Source organism: Periplaneta americana, chromosome 12 (genome assembly GCF_040183065.1).
Source record: "Periplaneta americana isolate PAMFEO1 chromosome 12, P.americana_PAMFEO1_priV1, whole genome shotgun sequence".
Lineage (NCBI taxonomy): Eukaryota > Metazoa > Arthropoda > Insecta > Blattodea > Blattidae > Periplaneta > Periplaneta americana.
Genome location: NC_091128.1, coordinates 177,410,435 through 177,436,431, shown reverse-complemented (window position 1 = coordinate 177,436,431; position 25,997 = coordinate 177,410,435). Strand labels below are relative to the sequence as shown.

At 33.1% G+C, this 25,997-nt stretch overlaps 1 protein-coding gene across 1 annotated transcript in view; it reads right to left on the bottom strand.

Moving 5' to 3' along the window:
* The window catches only part of LOC138711244 (T-box transcription factor TBX20-like), a 298,047-nt gene that overhangs the window by 202,678 nt on the left and 69,372 nt on the right, over window positions 1-25,997 (bottom strand). The window contains exon 2 of the mRNA XM_069842658.1: window positions 17,647-17,989. Within this exon, the coding sequence (XP_069698759.1) occupies window positions 17,647-17,989 (343 nt within the window). The remainder of the gene's footprint in view (window positions 1-17,646; window positions 17,990-25,997) is intronic.

The window sequence follows — 25,997 nt, the reverse complement described above, 5'->3', positions numbered from 1 at the left end:
CAATGGGTTTGATTTGTTTGCGTGCAGGTGCTCGCACTATAATTCACGCATAGCATAAAATGCGTTGACACGCAGTATTACCTGGGCTTTCCGAGGTTATTGTCAGTTCCATTAGGATTTGAACGTGTTCAAGAACGTCACTTCGGCCCGATGAATTACGATTACAAGTAATCCGGCATGTTACTCCCTAATTAGCAAGGTCCAGGCACGGTACCTGCTAATCCGTTAAACTACTTAATAAATTGTTACATTTATGTGTGAGCTGTTATATTTGCGAAGTTAATATCATGACATGTGCAGCAAAATACGGTAACTATTCCGAACTAGTACACAAGTCACATGGGTGAATCTAACTCTTTCATCACCAGTACAGACGTAATTATGACAGAATCAGTTGCAGTCATCTTTACCAGCCACCTATCAACTGAAAATATTGTGGAAATAACTAATCTTGTCGTACCTGATGCGCATTTGTTTAATATCTTGTCGTACCTGATGTTCAGATGTTATTTTCTTTTTTTTTCTTAACAATACAGTGATGGGATGCTAGCAAATTAGGCTTAAGTATTAAAATGTCTTAATTTATAATACAATCTATTTCTGTATGTTATAAATTATTCATTAATATATTCTCGAAATAATCTTATTCCAATATCACAAGAGTTTTCATCTTGTCGATTATTCACTATATGAAAGTGCCTAGTTCAAAATAAAATGTTATAACCTCAAATATTTGTTTAATTTTGCTGTTTCACTAATCATAATTTCTACAGCTACTGTCAAATGTTTACCATGAATTTCATATTGCAGGAGGCCAAGGCCATGCCGGTCAATGAACTATATTAAGTTAGCAACTTAAATATCTTATTTATTTATTATTTATTTATTTACTTATTTATTTATGTATTTATTTATTTACTTATTTATTTATGTATTTATTTATTTACTTATTTACTTATTTATTTATTTATTTACTTATTTATTTAATTATTTATTTATTTACTTATTTATTTATTTATCTACTTATTTACTTATTTATGTATTTATTTACTTATTTATTTATTTATTATTTATTTATATATTTATTTATTTACTTATTGATTTATTTATTTACTTATTTACTTACTAATTTACTTATTTACTTACATTTTTATTTATTTATTTACTTATTTACTTATTTATTTATTTACTTACTTATTTACTTACTTATTTACTTACTTATGTATTTATTTACTTATTTACTTAATTATTTTTATTTACTTATTTATTTACTTACTTATGTATTTATTTTCTTATTTATTTATTTATTTATTTACTTATTTATTTATTTACTTAGTTATTTATTTATTTACTTATTTATTTACTAATTTACTTATTTACTTACATTTTTATTTATTTATTTACTTATTTACTTATTTATTTATTTACTTATTTACTTAATTATTTTTTTATTTACTTATTTATTTATTTACTTACTTATGTATTTTTTTATTTACTTACTTATTTATGTATTTATTTACTTATTTACTTATTTACTTAATTATTTTTTATTTACTTATTTATTTATTTACTTACTTATGTATTTATTTACTTATTTATTTATTTACTTACTTATTTATGTATTTATTTACTTATTTATTTATTTACTTATTTATGTATTTATTTACTTATTTATTTATTTACTTATTTACTTAATTATTTTTTTTATTTACTTATTTATTTATTTACTTACTTATGTATTTATTTACTTATTTATTTATTTACATATTTACTTATTTATGTATTTATTTACTTATTTATTTATTTCCTTATTTACTTATGTATGTATTTATTTACTTATTTATTTATTTACTTATTTATGTATTTATTTACTTATGTATGTATTTATTTACTTATTTATTTATTTATTTACTTATTTACTTATTTATGTATTTATTTACTTATTTATTTATTTACTTATTTACTTATGTATGTATTTATTTACTTATTTATTTATTTACTTATTTACTTATGTATTTATTTACTTATTTACTTATTTATGTATTTATTTACTTATTTATTTATTTATTTACTTATTTACTTACTCATGTATTTATTTACTTATTTATTTATTTGCTTATTTACTTATGTATGTATTTATTTACTTATTTATTTATTTACTTATTTACTTATGTATTTATTTACTTATTTATTTATTTACTTATTTACTTATTTATGTATTTATTTACTTATTTATTTATTTATTTACTTATTTACTTACTCATGTATTTATTTACTTATTTATTTATTTACTTATTTACTTATTTATGTATTTATTTACTTATTTATTTATTTATTTACTTATTTACTTACTCATGTATTTATTTACTTGTTTATTTATTTACTTATTTACTTATTTATGTATTTATTTACTTATTTATTTATTTATTTATTTACTTATTTACTTACTCATGTATTTATTTACTTATTTATTTACTTATTTACTTATTTATGTATTTATTTACTTATTTATTTATTTATTTACTTATTTACTTACTCATGTATTTATTTACTTATTTATTTATTTACTTATTTACTTATTTATGTATTTATTTACTTATTTATTTATTTACTTATTTACTTATTTATGTATTTATTTACTTATTATTTACTTATTTACTTGTGTATGTATTTATTTACTTATTTATTTATTTATTTACTTACTTATGTATTTATTTACTTATTTATTTATTTACTTATTTACTTATGTATGTATTTATTTACTTATTTATTTATTTACTTATTTACTTATTTATGTATTTATTTACTTATTTATTTACTTATTTACTTATGTATTTATTTATTTATTTATTTACTTACTTATGTATTTACTTACTTATTTATTTATTTACTTATTTACTTGTTTATGTATTTATTTACTTATTTATTTATTTCCATTACCAATGCTTATTTTTCTTTTTCGATGATGTTTCAACTACTTCAGCCCATACAGTGAAGCACAACTTCCTTGTCTTACGCTCTACAATGTCGTCTACAAGCTATCAAAGCTCGAACCCGTTCCCCTCGGTGTATAGAAAATAATTCCGCGTGCAAGACGAATCCTGTGTAATTCATTGCCGCCAACCGTACCGTCTCATATCCCCAGTAAATTAAACGCGGAATGACGGCCATGTCAGCGATTGAATTCAATGATCATCAATCTAATAATTCCTGTGTGCATAGCGGCATCGATTTCCATAATGGGGACACTAGCCAGCCACAAACCTGCAAGTAACACAGGACGTACGATTCCAACCTTATTAAAATAATGTAAGGAGAATTGTGCATGGCTGTTAGTACTAATTCAATCAGTCGTTAGCTAATCAAATACGGGTTTGAATAATTCCATTACAGCAGCAGTTGCTGCCACATCTGATACAGGCTGGCTGCTTGTTATTATCGCCCTCATTATTCAATGTTTACGCGTCTGAATTAGACGCAGTTACAGGTTTATTACACAGCCATGAAAATTTAAATACCCTAGGCATACATTGTTACGTACCGATAATGAAGTAATCATATCGAATTCAGGAAGTAACTTACAAATGGTAATAATTCTTCTTGGGAACGTTACTGCGAAAGTTTCCCAGAGGACATTTTATTTAAATGTGTTCTTAGAATGTTATCTGTCCCACACAACTAGAATAATCCCGAGAAATAAAACAGAAAACATCACTTCGGAATATGCATGATAAGAACTTTCTTGTGTTAAATATTAACGTACCTTGTTAACTTGTTTCGACCTATTTTCTGTCATCTTCGGAACTGGTCGTTGTTGGTCTTGGCGACTCTTGTTTCCTGTGTGGGTGCGTTCGTAGTGTAGAGTCAAAGAGTGTATGTGTTTTGAAGTTGAGTTGTGTGTTGAGAATTTCGTTGGGGTGTGTTTTCGTGTGTCTGTATATTTCATATTGTTCTAGTGTGTTTAGTTTTTGGCTTTTTGGTTGGATGTGCAGTATTTCCATGTCTGTGTTGATGTCCCTGTAGGTGTGGTTAGCATTTGTGATGTGTTCTGCATATGCGGAGGTGTTTTGTAATTTTGTTATGGCTGTGATGTGTTCTTTGTAACGTGTTTCAAATGATCTGCCTGTCTGTCCTATGTAGAAGTTGTTGCAGGTGTTACATTTGAGTTTGTACACGCCTGGTGGTTGTATTTGTTTATTTGTGTGTTGAGATGTTTTGTAGAGTGTTATTTGTTCTGTATGCGATGTTGTAGTTTAATTTCTTGAATGAGGTTGCAATTTTATGTGTGTTTTTGTTTTCGTATGTTAGTGTGATGTACTTTTTGTGTTCTTGTGTTTGTGTTGTATTCTTCTGTTCTACATAGGACAGACAGACAGATCATTTCAAACACGTTACAAAGAACACATCACAGCCATAACAAAATTACAAAACACCTCCACATATGCAGAACACATCACAAATGCCAACCACACCTACAGAGACATCAACACAGACATGGAAATACTGCACATCCAACCTAAAAGCCAGAAACTCAACACACTAGAACAATATGAAATATACAGACACACGAAAACACACCCCAACGATATTCTCAACACACAACTCAACTTCAAAACACACACACTCTTTGACTGTACACTGCGAACGCACCCTCACAGGAAACAAGAGGTGCCAAGACCAACAACGACCAGTTCCGAAGATGACCCAAAATAAGTCGAAACATGTTAACAATGTACGTTAATAATATTTAACACAAGAAAGTTCTTATCATACATATTCCGAAGTGATACAGTGTTAAAAGTTGTGTAAACAAGATGTATAGAAAACATCAACTGAAATGCTGTGAAACCATGGCCGCAAGTAATATTCTCTGTGGCAGTGAAGGCCATGCCTAGAAAAGCGAGAAAAACAGCAGACAAGTGCAATCCGAAACAGTGACGACAGATCATTATGAGCGTTGAAGTTTTAACTAATATTAAGAAAGTCACATTAAATTTTCAAGAACAATTAAGTTAAAATTTACCTTACATAAAAATACTTCGATTTATTATGTGACAGCGATATTTGAAGACTTTGGAATCAACATTAATCAAGAGTGGACAAGTAGAGATGAGATTTCTGAGAACTACGTACACTTTCTTAGTCCACGAAACTCTACACCAGTGGAAATTTCATTTATTCTCGGCAAAGTTAATAAATTAATATATTATACAAGCATGTTTGCACACAATATGTTACACGATTGAAATTATCTCAACATATTTTAAACTACTGACCGTGAAGAAAAAGAAAACTATGAAGGCTACGGAATGCTACAAGGCTAAATAGAAGACACTCATTTGTTTTAGTTGAAACTGAGTATCTCCACAGTCTAGTATATACAGTCAAGAAGCTTGAGTTGTTGAGGGTACTAGGAACAATAGACTGTGCCGGTACTATTTCGCATTCTCTGTGATGAGGCGATAGTAGCGATCCTAGTGGGTAGCAACTATCTATGGGTGCATATTTGCTACGTATTGAGCTTCGTGACTGTATATACTAGACTGTGGTATCTGTACAGATATTTCTCTGATAATTATTATGATCATACGTGGCAGAACTGCTGGTGTTGAATTTCGAATATATTCTTTTATCTTATCATATTCGAATGTATCTTAATTAAACGTACGAAGTGAAGATGATGACGACGATGATGAATTTCATGGTGGTGCATAAAAAGATGTGGCAGATGAAGATGATAGTGATAAAATTATTATAACAGTGATGATGACAGAAATGGTGAAGATTTTTCAAGATAGTTGCGATTTTGAATGTGATGAAGATGTTGAAGATTGTGTAGATTTTTAAGGTGATAAGAATTACATAGTTTACGAAGATAGTAAATGTTTTGAGGATAGTGAAGATTTTAACGATAATGATCTTGATAATTAAGATTTTGAATATGGTAAAGATTTTAAGGATAATGAAGATTTTGAGGATGATGAAGATAAATAATATGAAAAAGATTTTTAAAGATAATGAACATTTTAAAGGCGGTGAAGACTTTGAGGATGAAGAGGATTTTTAAAGATAGTAGAGATTTGAAAATGATGAAGATTTTAAAGATGGTAAAGATTTTGAAGATGGTCAAGATTTTTAAGATGATGAGAATTTTTGAAGATATGGTAGTGAAGATTTTGAATGTGGTGAAGATTTTGAAGATCATGATTTTAAAGATGGTAAAGTTTGAAGATGTTGAAGATTTTAAAGATTTTAAAGATGATAAATATTTTAAAGATTGTGAAGATTTTAAAGATGGTGAAGATGTTAAAGATAGTGAAGGTTTTGAAGATGGTGAAGATTTTGAAGATGTTGCTTTTGAGGATGATGATTATTAAGATACTAGATACAATGTTAATGGTGAAGATGACGGCTGGGATGGAAATAATAATGATGGTGGTGTTGACGATGACGATGGCGATGATGAATATAATGATGATAGAGATTTTGAAGACTATGTTGAAAATTTTGAAGGTTGAGATCTTTATTAAAATAATGAAAATTTTGAGGATAAAGTTTGTGAAAATGATAGAATCATAATAGCGGAAATCATAATGAAGAATTAATGACCATGAAAATTATTATTATTATTATTATTATTATTATTATTATTATTATTATTATTATTATTATTATTATTATTACTATTATTCCATTACTCTTTGTTAGCTTCAAGAGATGTTCTGTGGAGGTCTTTTAGCCAGAAGAGTTTATTAGCTATCTTCCAGACCTTCTGCTGACATCACCGCTCATCGTAAATTCAATACACCGCCCCAGCAATAATGGCTACCGGGCTATAAGACAAAAGAGATGGTCAGAACCTCATAATAAAATGGATGCACTGTGTAAGCGCGCCTCGCTGCTACCAGTGCCGCTGTAGCTACGTTTTAATGTGGACGGTGGAGGAGAACCTCACTAAAACTTGCAGCCTCTGCCTTTTGTCAATTCCTGCCACCTTCGTCCTCCAAGTCTTTTCTATAACAACCGGAGAGCTGTGAGACATTAACATTATAGATAAAACTGTTTACAACCCCTGTTAGGGCCTATTTTATATTATTGTTAACCAATCATCAAACCGTTTTTACGCAGTACCTGATTGGTTGTTGAGAAGTGTTTTACTGCTCACGTAAAATTGTTGTAACTGTGATTCAGAAGCCAACAGTGACGCAATCATCCAGAACAAAGATATCCTTCCGAGCGTCATGGATATCCTTACCTTTGACGTAACTCGAGATGAATGCAAGACGACGAGATAATTTCAGAAGTCACAGTTGAACGTAATCAATAAAATCTAGCTGAAAACAGGTCTGTAATGAATAATTGTCAATAATTTTCAATCATTTACAGGGAAATAACTTTCGAGGCTAGCTTACTGTTGCGTACCAATATTTCCAATTATTGTCTTTAATTGGTTTCAGTCCTTCTGTTTAAATGTTCATGTAATTTTTGTCAAGCACTTCGCACACCGTGAACGTCATTATCTCCTTCAATATCAATCCATCCATGATTCTAGGTTATAATTTATCGAATAATTAATAATCTAGACTTAAATTTCCATCTCGACCTCAACCTAGTTTTCCAGAAGCCTATTGAAAAGTCTTTCTCGGCATTTTCTCCATTTAGATTCATAATCCCGCATCTGATTTGGAATTCCTGTTGTTCATAGCAGTTACTTGTGGAAAGCATTTGTTGTGTAGATTCACAGGATTTATGGTGTCCCAAAGGTCATGGTGGGGTTTCAGAAGATTACATTTTTTTGAATGAATAGAGGTAGAAATGTAATACACTGGTACCAGATCAAAAATCAAAGTATCAAAATTTTTCATCTGCAAGTTTGAGGCACTGAAGGAAATAAAAAAGCCTGTAACAATTGAACAAATGCAATAATTTTCATTGTTAGAATTAATTATAATACAAGTTGGGTGTCCAAAGAAAAGCGCAATCTGTTTTGTGGCTATAATTTTTTTGTGGTTAGCATTTGTGATGTGTTCTGCATATGTGGAGGTGTTTTGTAATTAATTTTGTTATGGCTGTGATGTGTTCTTTGTAACGTGTTTGAAATGATCTGCCTGTCTGTCCTATGTACACGTTGTTGCAGGTGTTACATTTGAGTTTGTATACGCCTGTGTGGTTGTATTTGTTTGTTTGTTTGTGTGTTGAGATGTTCTTGTAGAGTGTTATTCGTTCTGTATGCGATGTTGTAATTTAATTTTTTGAATGAGGTTGCAATTTTGTGTGTGTTTTTGTTTTCGTATGTTAGTGTGGTGTAGGCTATTTTTTGTGTTCTTGTGTTTGTGTTGTATTCTTATGTTTTTTGTGATTATGTTTTGTCTTACGTATTATGTTGTCTATTATATTAAGGTTGTATCCGTTTTCTTGTGCTATGTATTTGATTGTGTTTAGCTCTTCGTTGTAATCCTGTTGGTTCATTGGTATGGTGAGTAGTCTGTGGACCTGAAACAGAACACGAGGCGCCAAGACCAACAACGACCAGTTCTGAGGATGGCCCATAAATACGTCGAAACATGTAAACGAGGTACGTTGGAGTTTAACACCAGGAAAGTCTTATTGTACATAATCCGAAGTGATACAGTGTTAAAAGTTGTGTAATCAAGATGTATAATTTATTTTAATGAATGCCATATACATTGTTTTGATACTTTTTAACCTGCCAGCCATTTTATCCAACTTCGTAATTTCATTTTAAGTGACCGTTGTTCCATATATTTACAATGTTTTTGTACAAGGAGAAGAAAGCTTGTAATATTCTACAAAAAACTGAAGACAGATGGAAAGCCGGTCACTTAAAACGAAATTACGAGGTGGTAGAAAGTCACCCTGGCTGCTAAAAAGTCACCCCATTTCGTCTGTGTTAAGTGTCTTCGGCGCGTTGTAAATACCGCACTTTAACAAATCGGGGAGCGAGCACTAATTCTGTGGTTGTGAAACTAATTTAATTTGGTTTGATTGTCGGTTGTAATCACAGGGGTGATAGTTTCGGCCCATAAAGAAAGAACGCCAGGTGCTAACCTCTGCTGTAACAGCCCGACTTTCTTCAAAGCTCCGTCGTCGTCAGCATAATTAAGCTCATGTCAAGCAACTTACAGCGCAATTACTGCAATGAATTAACAGATGTTAACACTAGATTACACGCCACTCCTGCTGGCCGCTCTTCACAGACTGGCTGATGTATACCAGCGTGGTGACTTCCGGCTAACACAACCGTGTTTACTGAAGGCCTGTATAAAAAGTCAAGTCCTTCTTGTGGCCCATACACTAGACCACAAAACCTGCTATGTCCCGAACATTTGATGTGTCAAACGACATTTTGGTATGTCCATCAAATATACAGGGTTTTTCGAAAGTGACGCATAACTCCAATTAAAATTGAATGAGAGAATTTTAGAAAAAAAAACGCTAACACGTCGAACCTTGTACAGTATTTAGAAAGGAATATATTATTTATATTAAAATAAAATATTTTTTACGATTATCGTAAGAGTTATGAAGTCATCCAGAATATATTTTAAAACAACATCCTGTAGTTACGGGTTACATCAGCTGCTTGTCTATGCGGATGACGTGAATATGTTAGGAGAAAATCCACAAACGATTAGGGAAAACACGGGAATTTTACTGGAAGCAAGTAAAGAGATAGGTTTGGAAGTAAATCTCGAAAAGACAAAGTATATAATTATGTCTCGTGACGAGAATATTGCACGAAATGGAAATATAAAAATTGGAAATTTATCTTTTGAAGAGGTGGAGAAGTTCAAATATCTTGGAGCAACAGTAATAAATATAAATGATACTCGGAAGGAAATTAAACACAGAATAAATATGGGAAATGCCTGTTATTATTCGGTTCAGAAGCTTTTATCATCCAGTCTGCTGTCGAAAAATCTGAAAGTTAGAATTTATAAAACAGTTATATTACCGGTTGTTCTTTATGGTTGTGAAACTTGGACTCTCACTTTGAGAGAGGAACAGAGATTAAGGGTGTTTGAGAATAAAGTGCTTAGGAAAATATTTGGGGCTAAGAGGGATGAAGTTACAGGAGAATGAAGAAAGTTACACAACACAGAACTGCACGCATTGTATTCTTCAAGTGACATAGTTTGGAACATTAAATCCAGACGTTTGAGATGGGCAGGCCATGTAGCACGTATGGGCGAATCCAGAAATGCATATAGAGTGTTATTTGGGAGGCCAGAGGGAAAAAGACCTTTAGAGAGGCCGAGACGTAGATGGGAAGACAATATTAAAATGGATTTGAGGGAGGTGGGATATGATGATAGAGAATGGATTAATTTTGCTCAGGATAGGGAGCAATGGAGGGTTTATGTGAGGGCGGCGATGAACCTCCGGGTTCCTTAAAAGCCAGTGAGTAAGTAACATAATTTTATTATATTACTATTAATAAGATATTTAAGTTGCTAACTTAATAACTTTCATTGGCTGGTAAGCCTTGGCCTCCTGCAATATGAAATTCATGGTAAACATTTGACAATAGCTGTAGAAATTATGATTAGTGAAACAGCAAAATTAAACAAATATTTGATGTTATAACATTTTATTTTGAACTAGGTACTTTCATTTAGTAAATTATCGCCAGTATGAGAACTCTTGTGATATATGAATGAGACTATTTCACTAATATATTAATAAATAACTTATAACTTACAGAAACAGATTATATTATAAATTAAGATATTTAATACTTACATTTGCTAGCACGGCCATCACGCAATATCACGGCCCACTGTGTCGTTAATGGGTTAGGTGTAGCTTAAAGCAGTAAAAGTTTTTGAAATATTCAACATTTTTTTCCCTTCATTACTGTATCTTGTACAATAATGAAAATTGGTAGGTGTAAAACAATATCCTTCTGTTATATGAAAAAGATATTTTTACGATTTAATAAAGAAATATTTATATATTTTTTTTTTTTTCAAAATTCAAAGTTCACTGTGTAGTGATGAACCTTTTCCCTCATAACTCATAAACTTGTTAACTTTTTCATGTTCTCTCTCTTTTATTTTATTGCTGAAACTCATGTTTACAATATCATGCTCTTTCAACTACATTCCTTAATAAACTATATTTTTTTTTATTTTGTTTTAAATATTTGATCATTTTTAAAACGAATTTATTTTTTATCAGACAACCTATCAAAGATAGAGAAGTGATTTTACATAATATTGTAGATATAACATGCATAAATACACACAAAAAAGTTCATCACAGAATTTCGGATACTTTTTGAGTTATGAGGGAAACGCTTCATCACTGCATAGCGAACTTTGAATTTAAAAAGAAATATATATATATATATATATATATATATATATATATATATATATAATTTTTTTAAATCGTAAGAACATGTTTATCATATAGCAGAAGGACAGTGTTTTACACATACTAATTTTCATTATTGTACAAGATACAGTAATGGAGGAAAAAAATGTTGAATATTTCCAAAATTTTACTCTTTTAAGTTGTACCTATCCCCTTAAGAAAACATTGAAAATATTTAACATCTGAACATCAACACATTAAACAAATGCTCATCAGATTCGACAAGATTGTAGGTTGATAGTTGGCTTTGCTTGGTTAAGACTCAATATATTGGTAGGCCTACATGAAGGATATAATCGTGTTAGTATGTTTGGAGTATGTCCGAATAATTCAGATTGTTACAACACGCGCTAATAGAATGAACTAACGAAAACTAGAAGACACAGTAGGTGCAAAGCTTTGTTAACTTGAGAAAGGCATTCGCTTTGTTCTTCAAAGCTAGACAGAAACGATTTGGACTGCTCCCAACGAGCTGATGGAATAATCGCCGAGCGCCATCCTCGGCCTGGAGACGAACAGGAATCCGCTCTGCATAAACATCCTCTGGACGGCGAGATGCGCCACCAAGAGTCTCTGGGATCGCTAGTGTAGCTGTGAAGCGATCCTAGTCCATTTCGGGGCTCTAGGGAATTATTGAGAGATCTTTATGAAACTAGAGTAGCCTATAATTTTTCAGTATCCACGATACTAAAATAGTATAAAGTGATAAAAGCGAGGTAAGTGGATTACAACAGAATCGAGGAAAAGTTAGAGAAAACAAGACGAATCTCTATTTCCGAGAATCTGTTAAGCACTTCACACATGCATTGCATAGGCCTAATATTTTGTTGCCGATCTAAATAAAAAAATAAATTATTTTAATATATAAAATTGAATGTGGGTATGTATGTATGTATGTATGTATGTATGTATGTATGTATGTATGTATGTATGTATGTATGTATGTATGTATGTATGTGGGTGTGTATGTTCCCTATACAAATCTACACGCTTTGACCGATATGTGCCAAAGTTTGCACATTTAACCTTCATAACCAGGAGAAGAACATGGGCTACATTAAAATTGTGCAAATGGAAGTTAAATTAATTAAAATTATAAAAAATAAAAATAAATAGATCAAATCTTCATGCATAATATTAAAATACAAAATCTTCTACAGTCAATTGTTTTTTATTATTGTCTGTTGTATTCAACATCGACTTTCACGAGGCCTTGGAAATTTTAACACGAAATTAAATTACATTGTTGTTACACATCATGAAGGCTAAAACTAGATAATTCATGCAATAAGTATCTTTACGCAGTCCAGGACCGTATTATGAATTCCTCGATGCAGTTTTGTAGATAGTGAGCAAACTGTTTTATGCAACTGAATTCTAGAATTCTTTGAAACTACAAGGATTGGTACCACATAATTTACTTAATATTGAATAACCAATAGTACTATTGTGAAATATTGACCCACCAAAATTATGCACGAAAAAGAATTGGTGTGAAAAACTCATACAAAACGTAATAGAATTGATAATATTAACTGCAAAAATAAAAGGAGATGTTTTTATTCCACGTATTGCTAGGATACTCATTCAATCTTAAGCAACTGCAATTTCAATGCCACTAGCATTTGTAATGGCCATATTAAAATGAAGCTCAAGGACAGTCGCTCAAAGTTGCAGACATTAACTAAAAAACTGCGTGTTTTGCACATCCTGAACTATATTTTATACAAGAAGTGAAGAAAAAAAAAAGATTTTACACATATCAATAAGCAATTCAAGGGTACTTTTCTCATGTTACTAATGTAGTGTGTGAATGTACATAAGCCCACTGAAAATACTATTATATTATTCTCAAAATATTGTTGTTCACGTTGCAAATTTAGTATGTTAAGCGTTGTGGAAATAAAAATCTCTTAATTTATAAAATACCGGTAGGCCTATACGTTTCTCAGAATATTAGTCTTTATGTTAAAGAATGACTTATTGCGAGTTAATATTGTATCTGTATTCTGTGTGTAAAATTAGAATTAATATAATATGTTCTGAATTTATGAGATACAGTTTCAAGTTATATTAAAAAAACTGGATATGATATAAGTGGGTGTACAGCGGTCAAGAGGTAAAAAAATCTTCCAATATAAATTACTTACTTACAAATGGCTTTTAAGGAACCCGAAGGTTCATTGCCGCCCTCACATAAGCCCGCCAGCGGTCCCTATCCTGTGCAAGATTAATTCAGTCTCTATCATCATACCCCACCTCCCTCAAATCCATTTTAATATTATCCTCCCATCTACGTCTCGGCCTCCCTAAAGGTCTTTTTCCCTCCGGTCTCCCAACTAACACTCTATATATGCCTTTCTGGATTCGCCCATACGTGCTACATGCCCTGCCCATCTCAAACGTCTGGATTTAATGTTCCTAATTATGTCAGGTGAAGAATGCAATGCGTGCAATTCTGTGTTGTGTAACTTTCTCCATTCTCCTGTAACTTCATCCCGCTTAGCCCCAAATATTTTCCTTAGCACCTTATTCTCAAACACCCTGAACCTATGTTCCTCTCTCAGAGTGAGAGTCCAAGTTTCACAACCATACAGAAGAACCGGTAATATAACTGTTTTATAAATTCTAACTTTCAGATTTTTTTGACAGCAGACTAGATGATAAAAGCTTCTCAACCGAATAATAACACGCATTTCCCATATTTATTCTGCGTTTAATTTCCTCCCGAGTGTCATTTATATTTCTTACTGTTGCTCCAAGATATTTGAATTTTTCCACCTCTTCGAAGTATAAATCTCCAATTTTTATATTTCCATTTCGTACAATATTCTGGTCACGAGACATAATCATATACTTTGTCTTTTCGGGATTTACTTCCAAACCGATCGCTCTACTTGCTTCAAGTAAAATTTCCGTGTTTTCCCTAATCGTTTGTGTATTTTCACCTAACATATTCACGTCATCCGCATAGACAAGAAGCTGATGTAACCCGTTCAATTCCAAACCCTGCCTGTTATCCTGAACTTTCCTAATGGCATATTCTAGAGCGAAGTTAAAAAGTAAAGGTGATAGTGCATCTCCTTGCTTTAGCCCGCAGTGAATTGGAAAAGCATCAGATAGAAACTGACCTATACGGACTCTGCTGTATGTTTCACTGAGACACATTTTAATTAATCGAACTAGTTTCTTGGGAATACCAAATTCAATAAGAATATCATATAATACTTCCCTCTTAACCGAGTCATAAGCCTTTTTTAAATCTATGAATAACTGATGTACTGTACCCTTATACTCCCATTTTTTCTCCATTATCTGTCGAATACAAAAAATCTGATCAATAGTCGATCTATTACGCCGAAAACCGCACTGATGATCCCCAATAATTTCATCTACGTACGGAGTTAATCTTCTCAAAAGAATATTGGACAAAATTTTGTACGACGTCAACAAAAGTGATATTCCTCGAAAGTTACCACAGTTGGTTTTGTCCCCCTTTTTAAAAATAGGTACAATTATAGACTCCTTCCATTGTTCTGGTACAATTTCTTTGTCCCAAATAGCAAGTACAAGTTTATAAATTTCGCTATATAATGCACTCCCACCCTCTTGTGTTAATTCTGCTGGAATTTGATCGATACCTGGAGACTTGTACTTTTTCAGATTTTCTATCGCAATTTCGACTTCTGAAAGCGTGGGTTCGGGTATAAATGGCTCAGCAGTTAGTATTTCAATTTCGTCCCGATCATTTCTATTTGGCCTATGTACATTTAGTAGTTGCGCAAAATACTTTTTCCATCTGTTTAGGATTGATGGAGAGTCTGCAAGCAAGTCACCATTCTCATCCTTGATTATATAAATATAAATATAAATTAAATTATATATGTATATATTGGTTCGATGATGAAACTGATCAGAAAGAGGAGAAGGAATTATATTTTCGTTGGGTTTTACTTTGTTTATAGTTTGATTTTTCTAATACTCTATTTGTATTTCTGGCGATGTGGAAGAGAAGGCCTAATGGCCTTAACTTCACCAGAATAAATAAATAAAATAAATAAATAAATAAATAAATTTAAAACAACAGTTTAACGTCAGACACATGATGAAATGTTCTCTTTTCGGTGGCTGATTTACAACTGTTTTAAATTGAGTTAACCCTGGCAGGCATTTGGCTGAGTTCATTAATTCATGTAAGTGACGTTAAGTAAAGATTCATCTTTATGGGTGAGGAAAGGTTAGTAAAGACAATTCGTTTTGGTTGTGTATAGTTAGGTTTCCGAGATTTCCGAAAATGTAATAACCAGTTTAATTAAAAATAGAAGCAGAAAGAAAAACCCGGGCAACGCCGGGTGCTTTCAGCTAGTTATTAATAATTTTAAATTTAAATAAACAGTTTGTTTTTGAACACTTACATTTTGATGTTTGATCGTCGTTTGTTATTTGTTGATAGGTGTTATTCAACCAACACATTAATTAACTTTGTAATAAATTACGTAAAATAATATATTATTTTGTTTTATTGAGGAATTACTTGTCAATAAGTTTATTACGCATAATATATTTAACTTTATTTCAATCGGTAATTATGAATGGAATTATAGGATGGGGTAGCTCATTTAAATGCAATTTTAATCCACTTTATTTATTACATAAGAAAATAATTAAAATATGTCTTCATAAACCTATTGATTTTCCATCTCACAAATTTGTTTTTAGATTTTAATGTACTTAACATAAGACAAATTTATTATATTGTATTAATAAAATTCATACATAAAAATCGAAATAATATTGAATTGTATTCTCATAGTTATGAAACAAAAGGTATGAATTCTTTAAGATTGTTTGAGGAAAAATGCAACACTGTTAAAGTATTTAATCATAGCAGTAATTTAGGCCCAGGAATGTATAACAAATTTATATTTAAATATCCTAATCTTGTCAATTCTAATAGTTCTAGTTTTAAATTTAAAAAGTTATGTATGGATTTTATAAAAATTGAAGAATTGTAAATTTAAATTTATATATTACTAGTGGCTTGTGCAGCAATGCTGCAAACTAAGTTCATTAGACGTTCAAATAAACATTTTTCAGATTTATTTTCAATGAAGAATACCAGACATTCGGAAAGTTATTTGCTTCCATAATAATGAAAGATACTCTCTCTCGAGCCAGTACTGAAGAGAACCACGCATATAAATATCTACACCACACCGCCATTAAATATATGAAAAAGACCCAACCCCACTTGATTAATAACTATAAAAATATTTGATTTTTAATAATATTATTATCTTATGTAAGTTTTATAGCTTTCAGTAACATATACTATATATACTATATACCTGCCAATCAGTAAAATACAGAAATCAAAATCTAATTTAAGTTATTCTCTACATCTACTTATATAACCCCAAAACGTTTCACTTTCATATCATAAATATAGCATTAATATATATAATTAATGAAAAATAGTCACATCATGGCATTAACTACAATAATATTTCATTTCTAATGGTAATAATGTCATCAAACCACCTCAAGTTTTGTAGTTTTTAATATCCAATACACAGCTGTACCCAGAAAATTACACACCACAGAATCGAACCTGTAAATTATTTTTAGTAAGTTAAGTTTTTAATAACCAATTTAATTTGAGCTCTAAATATGTCAGCATTCTTGCAGATCATGGCCTTCCTGTAATATTGTTTACTGTAGTGTGTGTTTTGTTTTATTCTGAAATGCAATTAGCTAGTTCTCAAAACTGACGACAGATGGATTTTGGAAAATAGGAAAATGATGTAGGAAAATTGACATTTCACTGAAAACTACTATTTTTCCGAAAAAACTTTGGGTTCCAAGCTTCAAAATGAGGGGCCATTTATTAAAATCCGTTCAGCCGTTTTCCCGTAATTTCCATTACCAGTTCAAATTATATATATATAGATAAAAGGTAAGATCAACAAAATGTTTTCTGATTACGTCTTACCGGCGCATTATTTGTACGGGACTATAGTCCTAAATCACCGCCATTCACCGCCGATTCGTTTTCCTCCCGTGCGAGAGAGCGGCCGGATCTCCCCACTAATCACGCGCGCTACGACCGGTGACAATGCCGGTAAGTTTTATATGCCGCGCACTGTATAAAAAGCCAAACGATGCCAATTTGAATTGTCCTGAAACAGAATACATCTAAAAGGGGCACAGCGGCAGATTTTCATGCTGTCAAGGACCAGGACTGACCTGCCGGACTTGGTGATGATCATCTCGGTGCCCAGGTCGTTGAACTTGTCCCACAGGTCCTTGGTCTCCAGGTGGCACACCACGTGGCGGAGCTCCTCGCAGTTGAACCGCTCCTGCAGCAGGGGGTTCTTAGGGGGCGGCGGGGACGTGGGGGGCGACTTCTTGCCGGCCCCCCCTCGGCCCGAGTGTCCCGCGCTGCAGTCCGACGTGGACGACGAGATCTCCGGCGGACTTTCGCGGCCCTCGTCCTCCAAGTCCTCGTCCTTGCTAGGTCGCGGCGTCGTAGGTTCCGGGGAACTGCTGGCCACGGAAGATGACGTCGTGGTGGTCTCCACGAACTTCTCTGTAAAAATATAAACAGGCCTCGTTAGAATCTACAAGGCGGTGTGAAGACGATCTGTGCAAGAACCAAGCCTGTCCAATCACCGAACCAGGAAACACAGAACATTCTGAAGAGGGGGAAAAAATGCGAAAAGAATTATTTGTAAAGTAGCACATTACTGTAGGTCCTCCAGTAACAGCTACAGTACAGCTATTTAGCTCATTCTTCTAATATCAGTCACAGAATTGAGCAAATACCTACAGGATGAATCTAAAGTCAATCGACAAACTTCCTGGAGTTGTAGAAGATACCCGACTAAACCATTAGAAAGGTGACCAATGGTTAGAAACCAGTTGTTCATAAGATGCAGGGGTTCACCGCTGTGAAGTAATGCTTAGCGGGCCCGGGATCAAATCCTGGTTGGGAAAAGTGACCGGGTTTTCCCTCAACCCACTAAGAGCAAACGCATCGAATTTCTGCACATTTCAAGGACAAAACTAAAATTCTTTCAATCATTTATTATCATAATACACTGCTCTCTTATACTGACTGAGCATATTGGGAATTCAATGAATGGCTTTTCCAAAACACGCTATGAAATGTTTAGGCCTAATGTAATAGGGTATATTACGATACAAGGTTGGAAAAAGCTTTTTACAAAATCGAGGAGAAGTTTGAAAAACGAGTAGAACGAGTATTTCAATTTCCGATATTATGTAATGCACTTCACAAACTTGTATTGTACAACATTTTTTGCACGATCATTTTTTTTAATTGCAAATAGACTACAATATATTTCGCATTGAAATTTAGAGCAATATTATTCCAAAGCCTTCGCACACTGCATTGTACTGGTAACTAAGTAACAGTAAGTGCACTGTAATGAGTCTATTTCAGTATACTTTTATCACAGTCTAGTATATACAGTCGCGAAGCTCAATACGTAGTAAATATGCAAACATTAGTTAGTTGCTCACCACTAGGATCGCTAATATCGCCTCATTACAGGCAATGCAAAATAGTACCGTCACAGTCTAGTGTTTCTAGCACCCTCAAAACTCAAGCTTCGTGAGAGTATATAGTAGACTGTGCTTTTATGTTGTGAAAAATGGTTTCCATAGCAACAAGTTTTTTGTGGAAATTCTAACTTTCAAGACCTAACAATATTAGCTGTAAATACAACAAAAAGACGATCGTGCAAAAAATAATTTTTATCTCGGAAAGAAAGCAAAAACAAGGAAAATCGTATTAAACTTTTTTGTTTGAAATATCTCAAAGAATAACTCCCTGAAGTTAATGACATTACATACGGGCCACTCTATACATGGGAATTGCAAAATAGAATATCAGGCCTTTTATAATTATTACATTTAATCCCTTTACGAACATCGTGATCGTTGTTTGTCCGTTATGTTAAATCCTGACAAACTCCGGCCGGCGATATGAAAAGCCTGCGGTGTAACCAAATTACCGAATTATTGCAGCTCGCTTTTCTGTTTCGTTTAACTCTCGTGTACTTTTTTCTGTGCAAGAGGAAGAGGCGGGGGGGGGGCGGAGAGCCAAGGGGCGATGATGACCATTAATCATATCCCGGACAGCACAGTAAACAAAGACTCTAGTCGAGTCGCTCTAATGAAATCCACTCGTGTTGTACGCACATTAGCGAGGTCATTTCCACTGATACCGCGATGACTGATTATTGCTCATTGTTGTCATAATACAGTATCATCTCACACTTCAGCTTATCCAATCATCTGCCGCCGCGCTTGTTATCGATTGTTTCTGTAGCAAATAATAATTTATTTACACCGACTCGGTTAACACTACTCAAATGGCTGCCTACAAACGAGGATTAAAAATGAGAGCATATTAACATGATTGTAGTACAACGTTTTGTTTCTTTTTCTAACACAGAGACTATTTATAAAGGTAAAATATGATATTTCATTAACTTGATGAGTAACGGAATTATTATTATTATTATCACTTACTTAGGCGTACTTACAAATGGCTTTTACAGAACCCGGAGGTTCATTGCCGCCCTCACATAAGCCCGCCATCGGTCCCTATCCTGAGCAAGATTAATCCATTCTCTATCATCATATCCCACCACCCTCAAATCCATTTTAATATCATCCTCCCATCTACGTCTCGGCCTCCCCAAAGGTCATTTTCCAGGCCTCCCAACTAACACTCTATATGCATTTCTGGATTCGCCCATACGTACTACATGCCCTGCCCATCTCAAACGTCTGGATTTAATGTTCCTAATTATGTCAGGTGAAGAATACAAGTTCTGTGTTGTGTAACTTTCTCCATTCTCCTGTAACTTCATCCCTCTTAGCCCCAAATATTTTCCTAAGAACCTTATTCTCAAAGACCCTTAATCTCTGTTCCTCTCTCAAAGTGAGAGTCCAAGCTTCACAACCATAAAGAACAACCGGTAATATAATTTTTTTATAAATTCTAACTTTCAGATTTTTTGAGAGCAGACTGGATGACAAAAGCTTCTCAAAAGAATAATAAAAATAATTTCCTATATTTATTCTGTGTTTAATTTCCTCCTGAATATAATTTATATTTGTTATTGTTGCTCCCAGGTATTTGAATTTTTCCACCTCTTCAAAGGATAAATTTCCAGTTTTTATATTTCCATTTCGTACAATATTCTTTTCACGAGACATAATCATATACTTTGTCTTTTCGGGATTTACTTCCAAACCTATCTCTTTACTTGCTTCCAGTAAAATTCCCATGCTTTCCCTAATCGTTTGTGGATTTTCTCCTAACATATTCACGTCACCCGCATAGACAAGCAGCTGATGTAACCCGTTCAATTCCAAACCCTCTCTGTTATCCTGGACTTTTCTAATAGCATACTCTAGAGCGAAGTTAAAAAGTAAAGGTGATAGTGCATCTCCTTGCTTTAGCCCACAGTGAATAGGAATCGCATCTGACAGAAACTGACCTATACGAACTCTGCTGTACGTTTCACTGAGACACATTTTAATTAATCGAACTAGTTTCTTGGGAATACCAAATTCAATAAGAATTCATATAAAACTACTCTCTTAACCGAGTCATATGCCTTTTTGAAATCTATGAATAATTGATGCACTGTATCCTTATACTCCCATTTTTCTCCATTATCTGTCGAATACAAAATATCTGATCAATAGTTCCTTTATTCTGACATAATATATTGATTTCTGCCACCACCGCTCATAGTGAATAAATTTCAAGTTATAAGATGACTTTTAATTCATGTTGAAATTAAAATTACTGACACTCCTAGCTGTCATCAATCATCTCGAGGTACTACAATGTTTTTCATACTCCACGTGGATTTGATATCTGCATGCCAATTAGAAAACTAGCGCATCATTGGCAGACATGTTAACGCTCTTTATGACTGGAGCGGCATCTTAAAACTTCAACACCAAATTACCTTTCGTCTGGTTTCTCTTATCTATACCCTAACCACGACGTAAATACCAGATCACTTATCTGTGGTATACCTCTTCATAGAACATCTCGTTATTCATCATCTTTTACAGTATCCACCTCGCGTCAATGGAATTCCTTGTCACACAGTATTAGGGGCTGCAAGACAACAAACACCTTTAAGAACAGCTTAAAAGATAACCTTATTAGCATTTCACTCCAATCATACTGATTTAAACTATCACTGACTACATTGTTACTTCATTCTTTAGACATCATCCTGATAGTGCTGTATTTTCAAAATTGTCTCATAATAATCTCTTTCTATTATCTAATATTATTTGAAATATATTAACATTCTATGTATTTTAGCTTAATTCTGCTACACAGTTTATTTCATTGTTTAATTAATAGTTGATAGTATTTTGTTGTTTAATTCGTAAATAACTCTTGTATACATGTAACTCTCATCTAAATCAAATTGTTGAATTCTTTGTAAGTTGATATATATGTATGTATACTTTTTGCTGGTTGAGTGGAAGAGAAGGCCTTACGACCTTAACTCTGCCAGCTAAAATAAATTATTACTATTATTATTATTATTATTATTATTATTATTATTATTATTATTACTATTCTTATTCTTTATCATTATTATTATTGTTATTGTTATTATTATTATTATTATTATTATTATTATTATTATTATTTTTATTTTTATTATTATTAGTATTATTATTATCAATAATTATCTTATATTTTATACTTTGTATGCCTCATTTATTTTGACCTGCTGTTTACATTTTATTACGCTTTTTTTTCTTTCTTTCTGTATGTTATATATTATGTCTGATTTCTACTTACTTGTTGTTTACATTTTATTATTATTATTATTATTATTATTATTATTATTATCATTATTATTATCTTATTCAGTTTTGTGTGTAAAATTGTAGTGTACTTTGTAAATTTGTAGTGTTTTTTATAACGCAGTTTTACTCCTGGTTGAGTGTTAGAGAAGGCCGTAAGGCCTTAACTCTGCCAGGTTGAATAAATAATCATTATTATTATTATTATTATTATTATTATTATCATCATCTTATGTCTTCAAAACAAAGCGTCGTCTGATACCGGATGGGCATTAATTGAACGCAGCCACTATACAGACATTACAAACGTACTTCTTGCAGTATTACCCCTGCCAGTTAGTTATCAATTCTAACATCACTGCAACACATTATTTCGCTTCTGGCTCTGACGATCAAGAAAAGTTATAGTCGGTTCCATAATGTAATTGAAATCGTGCACCTTTCTGTTAATTACTCTGTTAGTCGGCCAATGAGATTGTCAGTGAGCCGCTAGCTTCAAAGTAATTAGTCATTTGTCTTATTAGTCATCTGTTTTCGTTATTAAAGAGTTCTGTTGTTCATTTTTTTATCTCGCAGCCATGTTGCAAGCCAGATGCAACTGAAGCATATCGCTGAAATCGTGTTGAATACAAATTATGGAATGAATGAAGTGTTTTCTGGCTTATCCCGCGAACAGAAGCTTTTCAAGTCCATTTCAACCAACGCACGACTGCGTGTTTTAATGGTGAGACATTTTATTGTTAGGCAATGGATTGGAAAGCTCTCACGAGCAGAAACCGCGATTCGCATTTACTGAACTGCTTTTTGTTTCCATGGTTACAGCTACTTGTACTCTGACCGAAAGTTCAAACAGCTGCATCTTAGCGTTTTCTTTACAGTTTTACATATTTTTTAATTCAGCATAAAATTTATTTGATTGCTGAATAGCTGTAGTTATTGATGACCTATATTATGTAGGCCTAACAATTGCAGTGCGGGTAATAATATAATAAGTAATGTCATTAGGCTAATTTCAGGGGGTTATTCTTTGAGATATTTGTAACAAAAAGTTTTAATACAATTTTACTTCCCTTTCGAGATAAAAATTGTTTTATATGAAACATTTCATAGCGTGTTTTGGGAAAGCCATTCATTTAATTCCCAGTATCATCACTCAGTTTAAGAGAGCAGTGTATTATGATAATAAATTACTGAAAGAATTTTAGTTTTGTCCATTAAATGTGCAGAAATTTCATCCAAACAAATGTAACATTGCAGAAATTTTCTCATGAAATTTCGACCAGTGTATGGGATCGGTGCCCACCCAGCATCGTGATGCTACGATAGGTAGCGAAATCCGGTTGCGAAAGCCAACTATAATGGCTGGGGGGATCATCCTGCTAACCACACGATAGCTCCATTCTAGTTGGATGATCGTGCATCTCTGCTTCGGCATGTGGGCGTGAAGCCAGCAGCCGGCTGGTCGGTCTAGGCCCTTCACGGGCTGTAGCGCCACGGATTATTATTATTATGCACTGTAATGGGTCTATTTCAGTACAGTTTTATGTTATGAAGAATGGTTTCCTAGCAACAAATTTCTGTGTGGGAATTCTAACTTTCTAGGCCTAACAAATATAGCTGCAAATACAACAAAAACACGATCGTGCAAAAAATTGAATTACATAGCGCTATGAACATAACTCGTTAGTGATGCATTGAATGCTCTTCCCCGCTGTCACAAGCGTTGCCAGGGTACGAAAAGCGGCCTCCTAAACGGAATAAAACTGTCGTCACAAGCCGCTTCTCCTCGCCGGCGGTGTTCTTTGAGCGCGCTCGTAAAGCTGCAGATTTGCATTCTATCAGCTTTTTGCCGGATGCACCATGCCTGCATCCTAATGGTCCGCGGTTAGTATCTGGGCGGCCACGTGCCCGTCCACATTTAGCCTCCATTACTGAGAATTGATAACCGCATGTGTGTGAACGACAGCGAAACGGACCGGCGTCTTCTTTCCCTTCTCTTTTATATTCTTAATCTTGTGTTAATTCCCTTCATCTTGTCCTTTGTCTACATTTTTCTTCGACTTATCGTGCTTTATGTCTTCTTTTCATCTCCTTTTCTGTTCCCAGTTGTTTCGTTCACATGAGTTTCGTCAATTACCTCTTCGTCTACACTAATCTTTCCTCCATTGTAAATTGGCCTGTTATGTCCACGAATTCTTTCTAAACTCACTTTTCGTCCACCTATAAGGTCTATTGTTCGTTCACAAAGATATTTGGTCCATATGATATCATAGTAATAGCAAATAACAATAATAATAGCAATGATAAAAATTTTGTTTCGATAATTTGGGTGTCGATTTCTGCAGAAGTAAAAATTTCTTTTAAAAACCTGTGCTTTACACCAGTCATTATCACACGGGGGGGTCCGGGGCCCTCTAGGGGTCCGCAGGCCAGTTAATGGGGGGCCTAACAAAATATTAATTTACTGTAATAATACTTACCTACTTCCAAATGGCTTTTAAGGAACCCGAAGGTTCATTGCCGTCCTCACATAAGCCCGCCATCGGTCCCTATCCTGTGCAAGATTAATCCATTCTCTACCACCATATCCCACCTCCCTCAAATCCATTTTAATGATATCCTCCCATCTACATCTCGGCCTCCCTAAAGGTCTTTTTCCCTCCGGTCTCCCAACTGACACTCTATATGCATTTCTGGATTCGCCCATACGTGCTGCATGCCCTGCCCATCTCAAACGTCTGGATTTAATGTTCCTAATTATGTCAGGTGAAGAATACAATGCGTGCAGTTCTGCGTTGTGAAACTTTCTCCATTCTCCTGTAACTTCATCCCGCTTAGCCCCAAATATTTTCCTAAGCACCTTATTCTCAAACACCCTTAACCTATGTTCCTCTCTCAAAGTGAGAGTTCAAGTTTCACAACCATACAGAACAACCGGTAATACATAGTATAACTGTTTTGTATAAATTTTAAGTTTCAGATTTTTTGACAGCAGACTAGATGACAAAAGCTTCTCAACCGAATAATAACAGGCATTGTCCATGTTTATTCTGTGTTTAATTTCCTCCCGAACTATCATTTATATTTGTTACTGTTGCTCCAAGATATTTGAATTTTTCCACCTTTCCGAAGGATAAATTTCAAATTTTTATATTTCCATTTCGTACAATATTCTGGTCACGAGACATAACCATATACTTTGACTTTTCGGGATTTACTTCCAAACCTCTCTCTTTACTTGCTTCTAGTAAAATTTTCGTGTTTTTGTCTAATCGTTTGTGGATTTTCTCCTAACATATAATAATAGGCCTAATAATAATAATAATAATAATAATAATAATAATAATAATAATAATAATAATAATAATAATAATGGATGAGGCCACCCTTTACCTCACATTACTTTAGTGTGATCCCTGGCCTTAGGCGTAGGTAGCATAGAATATCGTACGATTTACCTTAAAAGCATTACAACGATCTAAATGAATTTGGATTAGGTCATTAGGATATTTTTAAGGAATGTAGGGGATGTCTGGAGTAACTTGTAATGTACTTATTTTAAATTTTTAATCATGCAAATAATTATATAATATCGTATTAAATCTAAAACGTGCAACAATAACTATTAAGTTCGTAGCCCCAAATTAAAGGAAGAGTTGGCTGAAACTTTGGTCATTTTTTTTCGGGAAAAAATTTTTTAGACTTTTGCAGAAAAA